The 16,193-nt window shown below is 44.3% G+C and overlaps 1 protein-coding gene across 3 annotated transcripts in view; it reads left to right on the top strand.

Annotated features, from left to right (window-relative positions):
• The window catches only part of SLC4A8 (solute carrier family 4 member 8), a 79,133-nt gene that overhangs the window by 38,690 nt on the left and 24,250 nt on the right, over positions 1 to 16,193 (top strand). For all 3 annotated transcript variants that reach the window (XM_042992322.1, XM_042992323.1, XM_042992324.1), the window contains exons 12-18: positions 3,769 to 3,943; positions 4,542 to 4,675; positions 5,708 to 5,953; positions 9,679 to 9,784; positions 10,392 to 10,553; positions 13,455 to 13,568; positions 15,936 to 16,097. In XM_042992322.1, the coding sequence (XP_042848256.1) occupies positions 3,769 to 3,943; positions 4,542 to 4,675; positions 5,708 to 5,953; positions 9,679 to 9,784; positions 10,392 to 10,553; positions 13,455 to 13,568; positions 15,936 to 16,097 (1,099 nt within the window). The remainder of the gene's footprint in view (positions 1 to 3,768; positions 3,944 to 4,541; positions 4,676 to 5,707; positions 5,954 to 9,678; positions 9,785 to 10,391; positions 10,554 to 13,454; positions 13,569 to 15,935; positions 16,098 to 16,193) is intronic.

A 16,193-nucleotide genomic window follows, 5' to 3' on the forward strand; every position in this document is an offset into this window, starting at 1 on the left:
TCAGAAATGGTGCCTGACATCCCAAAAGAAGATCTCATGTGGCCAGGATCATCACATGCTTACTCACAGTGTCAAAGTACCTTTACTCACAAACTCATCTAGGGTTTGAGGAAGTTCTCCCTTCATGTCTTGTCAGGAAGTTAATGGAGTTGATAAAGCTGAAAGGAAGGGTTATCTAGGTTCAGGGCCTAGGGCTGCTTGGTATGGGAGATACCTCCTCTTCCTGAGTTCCCAAAATTTTCCTCAGAGCCCTTAGTAAAAGACCTCAAGACACATGGTCTTTCTCCTATTATAGCCTTGTAGGTCAGGTGACTTCATGCCTGCATCAGAGATTATGCTTCTGTGCCAACCCTTTTCTCTTTCCAAATCTCAAAGTTTGTAGGGAGTCAAAGCAAACCCTCCCCCATAGATGAACATCCTAGAACTTTCTGGACCTGCCTGGACTACACAGACAAAAAATAGTTCTTCATACCATTAGTTGTGTTTCTCTGAGGTGGAAAACCTGCCTTGTGTGTACAATGTTGCAAGGCCTGGGGCAAAACCTGGAGACTTAGGGGATGTTCTATTTGTTGGACGGGGAGGTATATGAAGATGGGGGCGTGTAGACTCTTAAGGCAGGAAAGGAGGCAAGTTGAAAACAGTCCTGTATTAACCTGAGGCCGGGCTGGAGCACAGTGTGTTGGACCTCCGTGATGCTGATGCATTCCCGTACATAACAAAGACAAAAGTCTGACTAGAGTGTTCCTAGGTCACAAGTGTCACCGCAGGGAAGAGAAGGGTTTTCCAAGAAAGGGCTTTTCCAAGGCATATTTATGTACCTCGTTGGGGATGCCGCTTTTGGGAAGGGTTAATGAAAAAAAGAACCAGGAGCTGCTATCTCGATGATTCCCCGCCCCCCCAACACACACACTTCAAACAGGTTTCTTCTAAAGCACACCAGACAAATGGATGGCTGGCCTGTCCTTAAAGCCCTCCAGAGAAGGTCTCCCTAAGTCAGTGCTCCAGAGCCTAGTGACCCTCTACACGGGTAAGTCCTTTCTTGCATCAAGCTGAAATTCGTATCCCTGTGTGCCTCCTACCCCCCAAAAAACTTGAACATCAAAGGTAGTGTTGAAAGGGAAAGGAAGTCTCAAATGTGGAGAGAAGCATCCATGCCTGATCTTGTGGTAGCTGTGCAATTATGGTCTGATTCTATGCATGAGTGAGGGATAAGGCTGACTCCATAAATAGTAGTCAGAAATCATTTTATTAATTTATAGTTACATTATCCATAAGAGCCTCAGATCTTTTCTTTCCCCTTTTAATCACTGTTAGGCATGCAGATGCCCCCCCTTTCTATGGCTTCTTATAAATCCATTTCGCATACATCTTTTGTCTGTGACTCACAGACGTTTCTCCCTGGAGGGGCCTCCTGCATCCAGGGGCTGAGCAATCGTGGCAGCATCTCAGGTTGCCAAGTGGGGTGAGGCTCATTATTACAGAAGGAGAGTCTTCTCCCAGAATAATACCCTTCAGAGGAAGGTCATCGGTGATTAAGAGGTGATATTCACATGGTACTAGTTCTGTCTTGGTAAAGACCCAGAAACACTTGTGTCTTGCCCCAGACCAATCAAAACTGCCTATCAGGTCCTATTTGCACAGAGGAGAAAGCAAGGCGTAGTGACACTTTATTACAAACTGGAGCCTTGGTTCCAAACTCTGAGGTGGAACTCTCACACTCTAGGTTAGACCCTATAGATAGCTCCTTACCTAAGCTAGGTTTGCCAGATAGACTAAAAACAAAACGAGCTTTGCCTCTCTTCTCTAAGCCAAGAACCAGATTGTGATGTTACCGCTATAAACTGACAACGATGAATCCCAACTATACCCACCCAAACCAGAGGAAAAGAACAAATAGGTAGAATAGAACAGTGTCCGCCCTGTGTCCACGAACACACTCATTGCACCTGGCTAGGGAGAGAAAGCATTCAAATGGAAAGAGAGAGCTGCCTGGGCCTTTCCCCCTAGCGTACAGGCCCCAGGTCGCATGGTTCTCCTCCAGGCTCCCAGGCAGAGAGATGGAAAGAGCTGGCCAAGCCTCCTTTCATGAAAGAGTAGCTCATTTTTTGTTTTTGGCTTATTATAGAAAGTTTCAAACACATAAGAAGAGAGAACAGTATAATGAACCCCCATGTGCCCATCAACTGTGATTAACATTTTGCCAGTCATGTTTTGTCTATTTCTCCCCACGTAATTGTTTTATTTTTATGTTTTCTAGATTATTTTAAACCAAATCACTGGTATCATGTCATTTTACCTGTAACTACTTCAGTATGTATCTCTGTTTGATAAGGACATTTTAAAAAACAACGGTCATGCCATTATGAAATCTAACAAAATTAACAATAATTCTTTAAATTGTCTAATGCTCAGTTCACATTTAACTTTTTGTGATTGTCTTAGCCACATCTTTTTAGAGGTTTTTTTTTCTTCACATAGCATCCAGTCAGGGATTGCATTTGGTTATTATGATCCCATTCTGTACTAGCTCTCCTTCCTTTTTCTCTATGCCATTGGTTTGTAGAAGAGACCAGGTGATCTGTCCTGTAATGCTGAGTGGCATTTTTTGTGACTCCCCTATCAACTTTCACTCTGGTGCAAAGACCTCACTCTAGAAAAAGTGACCCAGTTTGAGAACGCTCTTTCTTGGTGTGGGATATCTTGCTCTTGATCTGTCTCATCCTTGGGAACTGGAGAGGGGTCCAGAAGTCCTGCCACCACGTCCTGTGGACTCTACTTCCTGATTCAGCCCTTGAGTCCTTCCACTTCTCCTCCTCCCAATCCCCTGCCTCCAGTCTTGCCCCGCGTTCCATTCATTACACCCCCTCCAGAGTGATCCTTCCAGAATGCACGTTTAATTATGTTGTTCTCCTGTTTACAATCCTTCGGTGACTTGACATGCCATCAGGATAAAGTTCTAATTCCTTAAAACAGTTTGCAAAGCGCTCTGTGACTTGGCTTCTCCAGCTTCACCGTTCCTGTCTGCTGGTATTTGCCCCTCACACTGTCTTATCGAGCTGTATCTGCGTTAGCACTTGGACCCTGCCATGCACTCTCACCTCCAGGTGTCACCCACGCTAGCCCCTCTGCCCCATCTGGCTAGCTCCTGATCGGTTCTCTGAGTCCCCGTTGAAATCTCCCTCCTGTTCTATGCTGCCGTGGCACCCTCACAGCACTGCCTATCGCCTGTGCTAGAGAAGGGCTGCGTTGTTTTGTTCCCTGCTGCATCTCCGGTCCCTGGCACAATATCTGCTACTACTTGTCGACCACATGAACGAATTCTTATGCTAATTTCTCAACAGTAAGGTGGGTAGCTGTTCAGCGTAGGGAAGTGCATGTGATGGGGCTCTTTGGCTAGAATACATATATAATAAAACTAACGATTTTAATACCTTGAATGGATTTTGCACATTTCCTCCGAACAGCTCAGAATTTGCGGTTTGAAGCGATTACTTAATTTCACGTTAATTTTTTTTGGAACTCTTTATTGAATGGGCAATATGCACTCCCAAAGCAATTCTCTTTATGCTCGGGATAATCATTCAAATTCATGCCCTTGTTTGCAAATGGAATGTGTGCTGACCCCGGAGAGATTTCTTGTACTGGGGCTCACATCGAAGCCAAAGCATGTCTACAGAGCACATTTGAAGTGGCTTTCAAATGTGCGCTGTTCAAATACTTCCGTGGAAGAGGGACCGCGTTAGAGGCCTGTTTGCCATGTTTCCACAGGCTGTTTGGGGGCTTGGTGTTGGACATCAAGCGGAAGGCCCCCTGGTACTGGAGCGACTACCGGGATGCACTCAGTTTACAGTGTTTGGCCTCCTTTCTGTTCCTGTACTGTGCCTGCATGTCACCTGTCATCACCTTTGGGGGATTGCTCGGAGAAGCCACTGAGGGACGCATAGTAAGGACTTTTTACCACTTCTCTTGGCCCCAACAGGAGTTAAAACATTGTGCTGGCAGGGAAGTCTGCTGAGAGGAAAATCCCCTGGGCTAGGGCTGAGGAGATTGGATTCTTTCTACTGAATACTGCGGTCTTCTGATTTCATACCAAGCAACAACCTAGTTTTCCCTTTAGAACCGACTCTCGTCTGCTTGCACATCAATGTCACTAGTTGACTGCCCGGTTGAATTGCCTGGTGCTCAAAAGGGTGGAAAATGATAGATCAATGTCATTTGAAATTTAATGTGATTCTGAATGACGGCTCATCATACAAATGGTATCACTGTGCTTTCTGTGTATATTTAAGTACTGAATTGAGTCACTGAAGAACAGGACTTAGTTAAGGAATCCTATGTGGTTGGATTTGGGCACCTGGATTATCAAGACGGTATCCTTTACAGGAGTATTAGACCGTGTGTATACTTCACTCTTGCTAAAATGAAATACAAGCAAAAGGCTTGTCAGGGCACACACAAGAGCTAAGTCAGGAATGTGCATAAGCCCACGCTACTGGTTACAGATGGGCTATGGACTCTGATGATTTTTTTTCCCCCCTCAGAGTGCAATTGAATCCTTGTTTGGAGCCTCCATGACTGGGATTGCCTATTCCTTGTTTGCGGGACAGGCTCTCACCATCCTGGGAAGTACTGGGCCAGTGCTTGTATTTGAAAAGATTTTGTTCAAATTCTGCAAGTAAGACATTTGGTTTTCTGAAAACTCTAACTGGATGTGTTATTGTGCCGTTAGGGTTGAATGCCAGGATCCTGGGCGAACATAATCAGGCAAATATTACTCTGGATTGTAAAAACCTAATGAAAGAACATCATTTGGTCTGTTGTCCTGCCCCCAGGTAGTACTGTATCTAAAATAGTAGATCTCCTAATCTTAAAGAGCTTTATTAATGTCCCTCAGCCATGATTAAAGTCTTGACTTTTTATCTTTTTTTAAAATTTATTTATTTAAATTCAAGTTAGTTAACACACAGTGTAGTACTGGAGTTTTCTTTCTCTAGCTAAGTCAAATTCCTTCATTTTCATTTCAAATCAGGTTTTTAAAAGTTTATTTATTTATTTTGAGAGAGAGAGAGAGAGCGCTCACACAGAGGGGACAGAGAGAGGGAGGGAGGGAGAGAGAATCCCAAGCATGCTCCCCACCATCAGCACAGAGCCCATGTGGGGTTCAAACTCATGAACCGTGGGATCATGACCCAAGCCGAAGTTGGACGCTCAACCGACTGAGCCACCCAGGCGCCCCTTTCAAGTCAATTTTTAATTTGGCCTAAGACGCCCCCTTCATATTGTGGGGTAGGGGCTGATGGTAGGGGCTTAGCAGTGCCTCCTTTCCCTATCAAATTTTTTCTTCATTTTGGATTGGACGTAGGAGCATGTGGAACATGGGCCAGCCCCTTTTTCCTAACTGTAAGAATAAGATCTGAATCAAGTTGGGCAGTAATGGCAGAAATGCGTGTGGCCGATTCCTTCCTTCTCCACTTTCCGTGTCCTTGCTGTCGCAGATACTACCTGTGGGGCAAATACTACCCGTGGAGCAAATCTTTGGTCACAGCTGTCCCTGGGCAGCATTTAGGAGTAAAGTACAGTCAGAATTAGGGGTAAACTGGGTTGCGGTACTGGAATGGATGAGATGAGATGAATTAACCACATTTCTGACCCTTTGTCTTGTAATTCACCCATCCATGCTTTTTGATGAACTTTGGTTTTGTTTCAGAGATTACGCTCTTTCGTACCTCTCCCTGCGAGCCTGTATCGGACTGTGGACTGCCTTCCTGTGTATTGTCCTTGTGGCAACTGATGCCAGTTCCCTTGTCTGTTACATTACCCGCTTCACTGAAGAGGCATTTGCCTCCCTGATTTGCATTATTTTCATCTATGAAGCAATAGAAAAGCTCATTCACCTGGCAGAGACCTACCCCATCCACATGCACAGCCAGCTGGACCACCTTAGCCTGTATTAGTAAGTATGCTTTATGCTTGTCTTTTTTTTTTTTTTTAATGTTTATTTATTTTTGAGACAGAGAGAGACAGAGCATGAACGGGGGAGGGAGAGAGAGAGAGGGAGACACAGAATGGGAAGCAGGCTCCAGGCTCTGAGCCATCAGCCCAGGGCCTGACGCGGGGCTGGAACTCACTGGACCGTGAGATCGTGACCTGAGCTGAAGTCAGACGCTTAACCGACTGAGCCACCCAGCCCCCCCCCTTTTTTTTTTTTTTAAAATTGAGCAGTGGGCCTGGGTTTACTGGCTGATGCAGTGTACCTGGCAGTACTTGCGCCTTTTCTTAAGGAAGTGTCTTGGCCCTCTGGGAAATAAGGCTTAGATAGGGATGTGGAGACCCCAGGGGGCCTGCCAGAGAACAGCCAGAAGTGATGACCTCTGTCATCACTTAGTCAGGATGGACTAAGAACAAAACTCAGAGGGGACATGAGGAATGCTTTCCAGAGCACGGGCTTTTGGTTCCAGGCACGAGACGAAAGTAGGCTGCAAAGGTAGCAGGGAGAATTCAAGTGAGTTATTGGGAGGACCTTCTTTTTACAAGGATTTGTGAGTCCCTGAAGCATGTTATCAAGATCGTCTGAATGTATGTACAGGCTCCTCTTAGGAATCGTTAGGTAGAGATATACTAACAATTCTTTGCAGATCCACAGGTCTCTTACTCTGTTTCCTAAGGATCTAATAATCTATTTACTTACATAGATTTCTTTTTTTTTCAATATATGAAGTTTATTGTCAAATCGGTTTCCATACAACACCCAGTGCTCATCCCAAAAGGTGCCCTCCTCAATACCCATCACCCACCCTCCCCTCCCTCCCACCCCCCATCAACCCTCAGTTTGTTCTCAGTTTTTAATAGTCTCTTATACTTTGGCTCTCTCCCACTCTAACCTCCTTTTTTTTTTTTTCTTCCCCTCCCCCATGGGTTTCTGTTAAGTTTCTCAGGATCCACATACTTTGGTTTCTCTTCAGATCGTATAAATCTTTCACCTTTTACTTACATAGATTTCAACGCAAGAGACTCTTTTCTTCCCATGCCTGATACAGTTTGGATCAGGGGGAGAAGAAACATGGTATTTCGCCATGTCGTCAACCATCCAGGAGAGTCTGGTCCTAGAAACACTTCTTCTCTGGAATAGTATTCTCCAAATTATGACTAAAGATCCTCAACCTTTAGCTCCGTACATCAAATTCCCTGCCTTCTGGCTGTACATTTCTGACGTGGAGGGCCTGGTTGTAAAGCGAACAATTTCAACCCGAAACTGTCTGAGCAGAGAGCACACTGTATGGAGGGGTCTGCCAACTAGTCATGGATACATTTTCGTAGGTTCTGCATATTCATTTATTCCCCTTTTTAAGGTCAGAATTCATAAAAAACTTTTGTTAGAATTTTGAAACTATTTTATTACAAAATAACAACCATTAGAGGAATATAATCTTTGAAGCCTAGTGGATTGCTGATTGGCGTTGGAGTAAGGTTCATTCTTCGACCTTTTTCTCAATCATTCATTTATTTGTTTAACAAACATTTGTTGAACACTTACTATATGCCGGGCATGGTTTTAGGCCCTGGAGACAGCAGTGAACATGGCAGACAAAGGATCTGCCCTCAGAGACCTAGTGGGGGAAGATTGACAAAAGTGACCAGCCTTGGACTGAGTAGACTTTGGATCTGGACACTGTAATTCTGTGTTAATACAGCTCAAGGTGGGATTTTTCTTAGTTGCATTCTACCGTTGGAGCTGTGAAGCTAGAACTCTCCAGCTCTTTAAATCATTTTATGTTAGTATGTGGAACTGATTTTTTTAAAAATATATTTTATTGTCAAATTGGCTTCCATACAACACCCGGTGCTCATCCCAACAAGTGCCCTCCTCAATGCCCATCACCCATCTTCCCATCTCCCCCACCCCCCATCCACCCTTGGTTCTCTGTATTTAAGAGTCTCTTGTGGTTTGCCTCCCTCCCTCTCTGTTTGTAACTATTTTTTTTTTCCTCTTCCCTTCCCCCATGGTCTTCTGTTAGGTTTCTCAAGATCCACATATGAGTGAAGATATATGATACCTGTCCTCTGACTGACTTATTTCACTCAGCATAATACGTTCCAAGTATGTGGAACTGATTTTTTAAGAGCAGTTTTAGGTTCACAGCAAAGTTGAGCAGAGGATACAGAGTTTCCATCCACCCCCTGCTCCCACACATGTGCAGTCTCCCCCAGTATCAACATCCCGTACACCAGAGTGCTAAGTTTGTTGCAAACAATGAATTTACATGGAGACATCATTATCACCCAAAGCCTATAGTTTACATTAGGGTTCACTCTTGGTGTTGTACATTCTATGAGTTTTGATTGATCTATAAATAATATATCCACTATTATAGTATCATACAGAATAGTTCACTGCCTTAAAGATCTGTGCTCTGAGGGCACCTGGGGGGGCTCATTCGGTTAAGCCTCCTACTCTTGGTTTCAGCTCAGGTCATGATCTCACACTTCATGAAATGGAGCCCCGCACTGGGCTCCACACTGAGAGTGTGGAGCCTGCTTAGGATTCTTTCTCTCTCCCTCTCTCTCTGCACCTCCCCTGCTCATGCTCTCTCTCTCTCTCTCTCAAAAAAAAATATTTGGTGCTCTGCCTACCCATCCCTCGGTACCACTCCAAACCCTGGCAAGCATTGATCTTTTTACTGTCGTCATCATTTTGCCTTTTCGGCAATGTCATATAGTTGTAATCCTGCAGTATGTAGGCTTTTCTGATTGGCTTTGTGTACTTAGTGTTATTGCCTTAAAGGTCTTTAATGCCTTTTAATGGCTTGATAGTTCGTTCTTTTTAGTGCTGAATAATAGTCCATTGTGTAGTTATAGATATAGCGCATCCATTCACCTACTGAAGGACATCTTCGTTGCTTCCAAGTTTGGGATTGATTTTGTAGACCTAAATGTAGGACTTTATGGCTTTCCCTATTACGTTTTATTTTGTTGATTTCCTCCTATTACAATCTACTGAGATCTTTTTGTATTTTAATTCTGTTGTACTATATCCTTAGAAGGTATGCTCATTAAATCCACAGAGGATGCAAAGTTAGTGGGAATGGCTATGCTCATTGTGGGACTGGGAGGCCGCATGTTGGCCAGAGGGACAAGTCTGATCTGGTCTGGTTAGGTACAAGAGGAGGCCATGGTGGTGGGATATTACCAGGAATAATGCAGTGTCGGGACAAGCTTGCATCACAATTCCAGGAGCCTCTGATATTGAGAGCATATTGAGAATGTGGCAGGGTATAGAGAGCAGGAGATATCCAGGCTCGGAGAAGACTGTTGAGAGCCAAATGGGGTAGCAGGTCCTCCTTGCTTTATAGATTGAATTTCACGGGAAGGGCCTAAGCGAAAGAAACTAAGCAAGGAGACCATCAAGAACCATTCTGTGCCAAGCATGGTGGTCGGCACAATTTAATTCAAGGCCCATGTGCTGATTTGTGTCTGTGTTTATAATGGCTGACTGAAAAATAAGGATGTGGTTGGGTTTACCCATGGGCCTCAAGCAACAGGACCAATCTCAGGGACCTGAGATGGGCAAAGGAGAAACGAGGCAGGCTCTGACAGGGCCTTTAGTCCAGTCATGGCTAAAACTATTTAATCAAATACTTGGCTGCTTTCCTCAGGAATCCTTTTTTCTTGTTCCCTCAGCTGCAGGTGTACTCTCCCAGAAAATCCAAACAACCATACCCTGCAGTACTGGAAGGACCACAATATTGTGACAACAGAAGTCCACTGGGCCAACCTGACTGTTAGCGTAAGTCTGGGAGTTGTATTGTACCATTGTGACTGCCAAGTTTAAGTGTCGTAGCCCTTCAGCGTGGTCTAGCGTTTTCAAAAATAAAGGTTGTTTGTTTGTTTGTTTGTTTATTTATTTATTTATTTAAACTATTCTTGCTGACCCTTTTCCCCAGCAAAAGTTCTCTTGTACATAAAGGGAAAAGAAGATTGCCTTTCTCTTCTCTCCCACGTACACCCTACCCAGGGTCCCTGCACTAGGGATATGTGGGGATGAAACCAGGCAGGGCGGGGGCACACCCAGGTTTCTGAGGCTGGCAGAACATTCCGATTTGGAAGTCCTCTGTAAGATAAACAGTACGAATTGCCAGAGCCCTCCCAGAGCTTCATGCTTGCTTGGGATCATCCTGGTTTCATTTTCCAAGCGTCTAAGGACTCTAAGTATCACCGTACTCAGAAGGGGCCTGTGCAAGCGAGAGTGCCACAAGCACACGGGTCAATGGACACTGCCGGCAGCCTGTGCTCCCCAGCAACCGTGGGACGACAGGGAGGGGTGGGCTCAGAAGGCCAGAGCTATTTATTCCCTCGTGCCTGCCTTTCATCACCCAGAATGCTTGTTCCCGCAGGAGTGCCAGGAGATGCACGGAGAGTTCACGGGATCTGCGTGCGGCCATCATGGACCCTATACTCCTGATGTGCTCTTTTGGTCCTGCATTCTCTTCTTCACCACCTTCATCCTCTCGAGCACCTTAAAGACATTTAAGACAAGTCGCTATTTCCCAACCAGAGTAGGTAGCACCCTCATACATTTCTTCCACGTTAGAATTCTAATATAACAGAGTCTATTCTCAGCTTCCATGCCTCTTGCTGAGTAGAGTGGCAGGTGGCAAGTTCCAGATGTCCCGGCAAGCCCCACTGTGGCATTCTCTTCTAGTGTCTGGCAGCCTTTCGTAAACGTGTGGTATGGGCTGAGGGGTTAATACTCAGGATTTTTTTGATTAAAAGTGCCGGGCGATGGGTGCCTTGCTGGCTCATTCAGTAGAGCACACAACTCTTGATCTTGGGCTCGTAAGTTCAAGCCCCACATTGGTGGGTAGAGATTGCTTTAAAAAAAGAAAAAAGTGTCAGGGGAGTTTAAGGTGGTTCTGCAAAAGCTCTTAACCCTCAATTTCCGGAGTGCTGTGAAGTGTCCTTTCCAGGATGCTGGGAGATGGAGTATGCAATAACTGGAGCTGGCTGCTAAATATAGTAAAGCGGGATGATCGCTTTGGATACATAGGGGACCCCAAAGTCTCTTCCCAGGGATGTCTCTTGTGGCAGTTTGTGAAATCACCAGACACATTGACTGCAGCGGCCAGAATACTCCTGACTTGGTTTGCTTGACTCTTTGAAGCCTCAGTAATCTGATACAAATGGTGCTGTTTGATCATGACCAGTTTTAGTAGAGCGGAATCAGAGGCTGGGTGTAGAACGGCGAAAAGGGGCCACTTTTGCTTTGAAAAGGAGTTCAAAGCATGAGAAATGGTGGGTTTTCTGGAAGTGAGGGTTCGGTCAGGTACATTTGCAGGGCAGGAAGTCCGAATGGGTGGGGAGCTCAGTTGATTAGCTGTCTATGGTACACTCATGTAGGAAAAACACATTCTTAGACTTCCGGGATGCTACATGGTAGTTAAGGGAAACACATATTGAATTAGTTCTGGGTCATTTTTTCTGATGTGGACAAATAGTTAATAAGGGCAGTTCTCTACTAGCTACTTGCTGAGGCCTGGGTTAAGTGCTATCAGAGATATAGAAGTTTAAAACACGGTCTCTGCCATCATATAGGAAGGAGAAACATACGAAATGTACAGGTCCATATGATACAGTGTAAAGGGTTGGGCGCCAACCTGGGATGCAAGGGGTCATAGGAGTTCAGAGGAGAGAAGGGCCACTGGGCTCCAGGATGGTCAGATGGACCCAAGATGGCTCATGATGGTGGGGGCAGGTACAGGTTCAGAGAATTGTGTAACATTCAGAAGAGAACTGACAAAACCAGGGCCAGGAAGCTGCAAACCTCAGGTTTCAAAGGAAAGCAAAGTCAGGTTAAGATATATTTTGGCTAAGATATATTTTGCTCTGTCTCTGTTGGAAGTTCAGATTAAGGCAGACACTGGGCGTTTTAGAGGCATTGTATTTTATTAAAGCTGAACTAAACTATAACGTCCTCCTAGGCACAAAATGGTGATGAGTGCTATGGAGAAATTTTTTTCAAATTTATTTTTAAATTTACATCCAAGTTAGTTAGCATAGAGTGCAACAATGATTTCAGGAGTAGATTCCTTAATGCCCCTTGCCCATATAGCCCATCCCCCCTCCCACAACCCCTCCAGTAACCATCTGTTCTCCAAATTTAAGAGTCTTTTATGTTTTGTCCCCCTCCCTGTTTTTATATTAGTTTTGCTTCCTTCCCTTATGTTCATCTGTTTTGCTATGGAGAAAATTAAGCAGAAAAGGAGCATAGGCGGTGCTGGAGTAGAGAATGGTGACCAATTGCAAGTAGGATCATCAGAGAAGATCTCATAGGGAAGGTGATCTTTGTATGAACATAGGGAGGTAAGGGAGCTACCCAAGAAGTTACTTGGAGAAAAAGCATTCTAGACAAGAGGGATAAGCAAGTACAAAGACCCTAAGGTGGGATGTTTAAGAAACAATAGAGTTGGGGGGGTTGCCTGGGTGGCTCAGTCGGTTGAGCGTCCGACTTCGGCTCAGGTCATGATCTCGCAGTTTGTGAGTCCGAGCCCCGCATCGGGCTCTGTGCTGACAGCTCAGAGCCTGGAGCCTGCTTCCCATTCTGTGTCTCCCTCTCTCTCTGCCCCTCCTCCGCTCATGCTCTGTCTCTGTCTCTGTCTCTGTCTCTCTCTCTCTGTCAAAAATAAACATTTAAAAAAATTTTTTTAAAAAAAGAAAAGAAAATACACAACGGAGTGGTCTGTATGGCTGGAGCAGAGTGAACGAGTGGGAGAGCGTTAGAAGCTGGGCTTCTAATGATTTCAATTTGTGGGCCTCATAGGCCGAGGCCTTTTGGGTTTTTATCTCAGTGAAATGAGGAACCATTTCAGGGTTTTTGTGGATTGACATAATCCAACTTGTATAGTCAGTCCAATGGCTTTAAAGGGGGGCTGAAGCAAGTGTCTGCTGTACTTAAGAGAGACAAGAGCTGATGGTGACCTTGGTCTGGGTAGGAACAGTGGAGGTGGTGAGAAGTGCTCAGATCCGGGATTTGTTCTGGAGGTAGAGCCAACAGGGCTTGGATGCAGGTAGATGAGGTGTCGGGCATGAGGGAGAAGAGTCGATGCTGTCACCAAGGCCCTTGGCTGGTACAAATGGACCTTAACTGGCCCCAGAAAATCTTATTCCAAGTTCTCAGAACTATTGCCCAGACCTGGGCACAAATGCTCCAAATAGAGCTCTTCCCAGTCAGGGTGGTTACATTAGAGTTTGCCAAATGGTTCATTCTCCCTCACCATATCCACCCTTTGGGAGTATTAACTTGGGCATATTAACATATTCCTGTTGTTTACATGTGGTTGTATTAATTCAATTATAACATTAAAGCATTCTTCTGAGGACTTTTAAACCTTTACAATGCAAAATTCTCTTCTACTGCATTGAGCCTAATAAAACACTTTTCCAATCCTTTCTCATGCCAGGTACGCTCCATGGTGAGTGACTTTGCTGTTTTCCTCACTATCTTCACAATGGTGATTATTGATTTTTTGATTGGAATCCCATCACCAAAACTTCAAGTTCCCAGTGTGTTCAAGGTAAACAGCTTTCAGGGTACTTGGTGCCCTCATGTGGTTTCCTAGAATCTGGTCCCAAGTGAATTTCAAAGGCCTTTCCATATCCTAATCCTGCGTCTGCAGTCCCTGAAATCTAAACTTTGTCCCTCATGCCTTACCTTTCAGAAGAGCAAACTCTTAAGGCTTGGCTGAGTTCCAGCCACAAAACTCCAAGAACAGAACATCTAAGGTGGTATAATGAATGAAAAGTTAAGATTTACAATAGTGGAATGTGCATGTTTACTTAAATACATACCTCATACAGTGGAAATGTGGGTCCTTGGAACAAGTCTGATTAATAGCACTTTCCTTGAGCTTCAGCTGTGTATGGGCACTGGGAAGGGGTAAGAAGTTAAATTAGGGTTGACCCCTCTCCTTCAGGATCTTGCCTTGTGAAGAGGTGAGCCGGCCTGGGGGCTTCACCTACAGTCTAATGCTCCTACCAGAGTAACCGGGACAGCTCTTCAACCCTATGTCATCGTTTCTTTATATAACTCTCTACAATATTTTGCTGAAAATGTATACATAAAAGAAATAAAACAAATGATCTGTATGTGGGGACTCCAGATCTGGTTCAGTGCAGCGGCACTGAGTAACAGAGAAGATGGGAAGGCTGAGCTGGGTTCCATAGAGCCCCACAGACCAGAGGGGAGGGAAAGCCTAGGCATACTCAGTGACTGGAGAAGAATCATAAGATGAGAAGAACAGGAGAGGCTGGGGAAGAGAAAGAAGACAGGAAGAAAGGCAGTCCTTGACTTGTAAACATCCCTGTACCCTGTGCCTTTGTCTTCCCTTTCTCCCTCCCTCCCTCCCTGAAATAGGCCCGGTTAAAAATATCTCTTTCCATATTGCCTGAAGATTTTTTATTTTATTTCGTTAAATGCACTGAAATGCCATCAGCTAGAAATTTGTGGATTGAAAAACACCCTTCTTAAAAATATAATTCTTCTGAGAATATGTCATTCTCACCTTTGTGTGAATGAGCGCAATCAGCTTTCTTTCTAATACCTAGCTGAGGTCAGCCCTCCAGAAGGAATGGATTTTGTGTAAAAATAAGTAATTTGAGAACCTTAAGCAGTCCTTGGAAAGGTTCCCTGATGGGTAGGCTTAGATAGTCAGAAAGTGCTGAATTTCTGGGACATCTGGGAAGAAGGCCCCGGGAGGTAGGGGAGAGATGGGAAGGAAAAATGGGAGAATGTCAAAGACAATGCTGCTTGTTGGCAGGCCTTGCTTTCAGGAAGCAGAGGAGAAATTTTCTTCCTTCTTTCCTTCCCTGTTATACCACATGGCCCCCAGTGATGAAAACCCAGTCTGAAGGCTAGTACTATTACTAATGTGTTAATGTCAGTCAGAGTTTAGTAAATTTTTGTGTTGGCCTAAGAACTTAACTGTCACATAGAACATTGTTACTAAGGAGACATAGATCCTATAAACTTTCAGAACTTAGCCCATTCATGATTTGGGATCTGGTGACATTGTTGAAGAGTCTTTGAATCCTAGAGTCACGACCAATGGGGAACCAAGTACTTTGGATGCAACAGTCTTTGCTTTGTTCATTGAATTTGGTTCAATTCTGAGCCAGTTTGTATGCCTAGCCTTTCATCTTCCATTACTACTTGCCAAACAAGGGGAACTTTTCTTCCCCAGAGTACCTGGGGGAGTTTGAGGATGTCAAAAGTACCCTAAGAGAGTTTAGGTATGTCATGAACACCCAAATAAGGTTTATGAACAGTAGTGGTCTTATAGGAGCATTGGAGAGGGTCCTAGATTAAATAAGCCCCAAGTTCAGTAGTCTTGGGCTCCTCTCTCAAATCTCTAGTACCTGGGCTCCTGTTTTACTGCTGATGGGAGAAGGCCCCTGGGCCAACGCAATCTAAGCCCACGAGATTCCATGCAACTGGCTGTACTTTGCCTTTATTTGTGCTGTAGACATGCATTATATGGCTTCTGGAGGGGAGCAACGAGGAGGATATTCTAAATTATTTATATTTGCTTTAATTATAATTGTGTTAAATTCTTTTTTGGCAATAGACTTGTTATTTTACTTGGGCTAATGTTAAGTTAAAGGTGGTGGCGGGTTTGGAGAGTAGGGGCAGGAAGTGAAATATTAATGAGTGTTTCACGGGAAGTTGATAATCCAGGATTGACTCAAAGAGGATTTGGAACAAGGTCATAGATTTCCTAAGAAGTTGCTACTAAGGAGTTACTTTCTTGACTTTTTGTTGTTGTTGTTGTTAGGATTCTCATTTAGGAGTAAAAACAATGTGGATATTGTGATTCAGTTTAATCTCTTTTGCCCTAATGACTATAGTTAAAGTATAAAACAAAACTTTATTTTTTCCCCTTTAGCCAACAAGAGATGATCGAGGGTGGATTATTAGTCCCATTGGCCCCAATCCCTGGTGGACTGTGATAGCTGCAATTATCCCAGCTCTTCTCTGTACTATCTTAATATTCATGGACCAGCAGATCACAGCTGTCATCATTAACAGGAAGGAACACAAGCTCAAGGTAACAAAAAGTTCTGACCTCGAGGATGAATGGTAGCCAGTTACTTTTTTTTTTTTTTTTTTAGGGTAAGCCCCTTTAGACAAGGAACTATAGAAC

This window comes from Panthera tigris, chromosome B4 (assembly GCF_018350195.1).
Source record: "Panthera tigris isolate Pti1 chromosome B4, P.tigris_Pti1_mat1.1, whole genome shotgun sequence".
Taxonomy (NCBI): domain Eukaryota; kingdom Metazoa; phylum Chordata; class Mammalia; order Carnivora; family Felidae; genus Panthera; species Panthera tigris.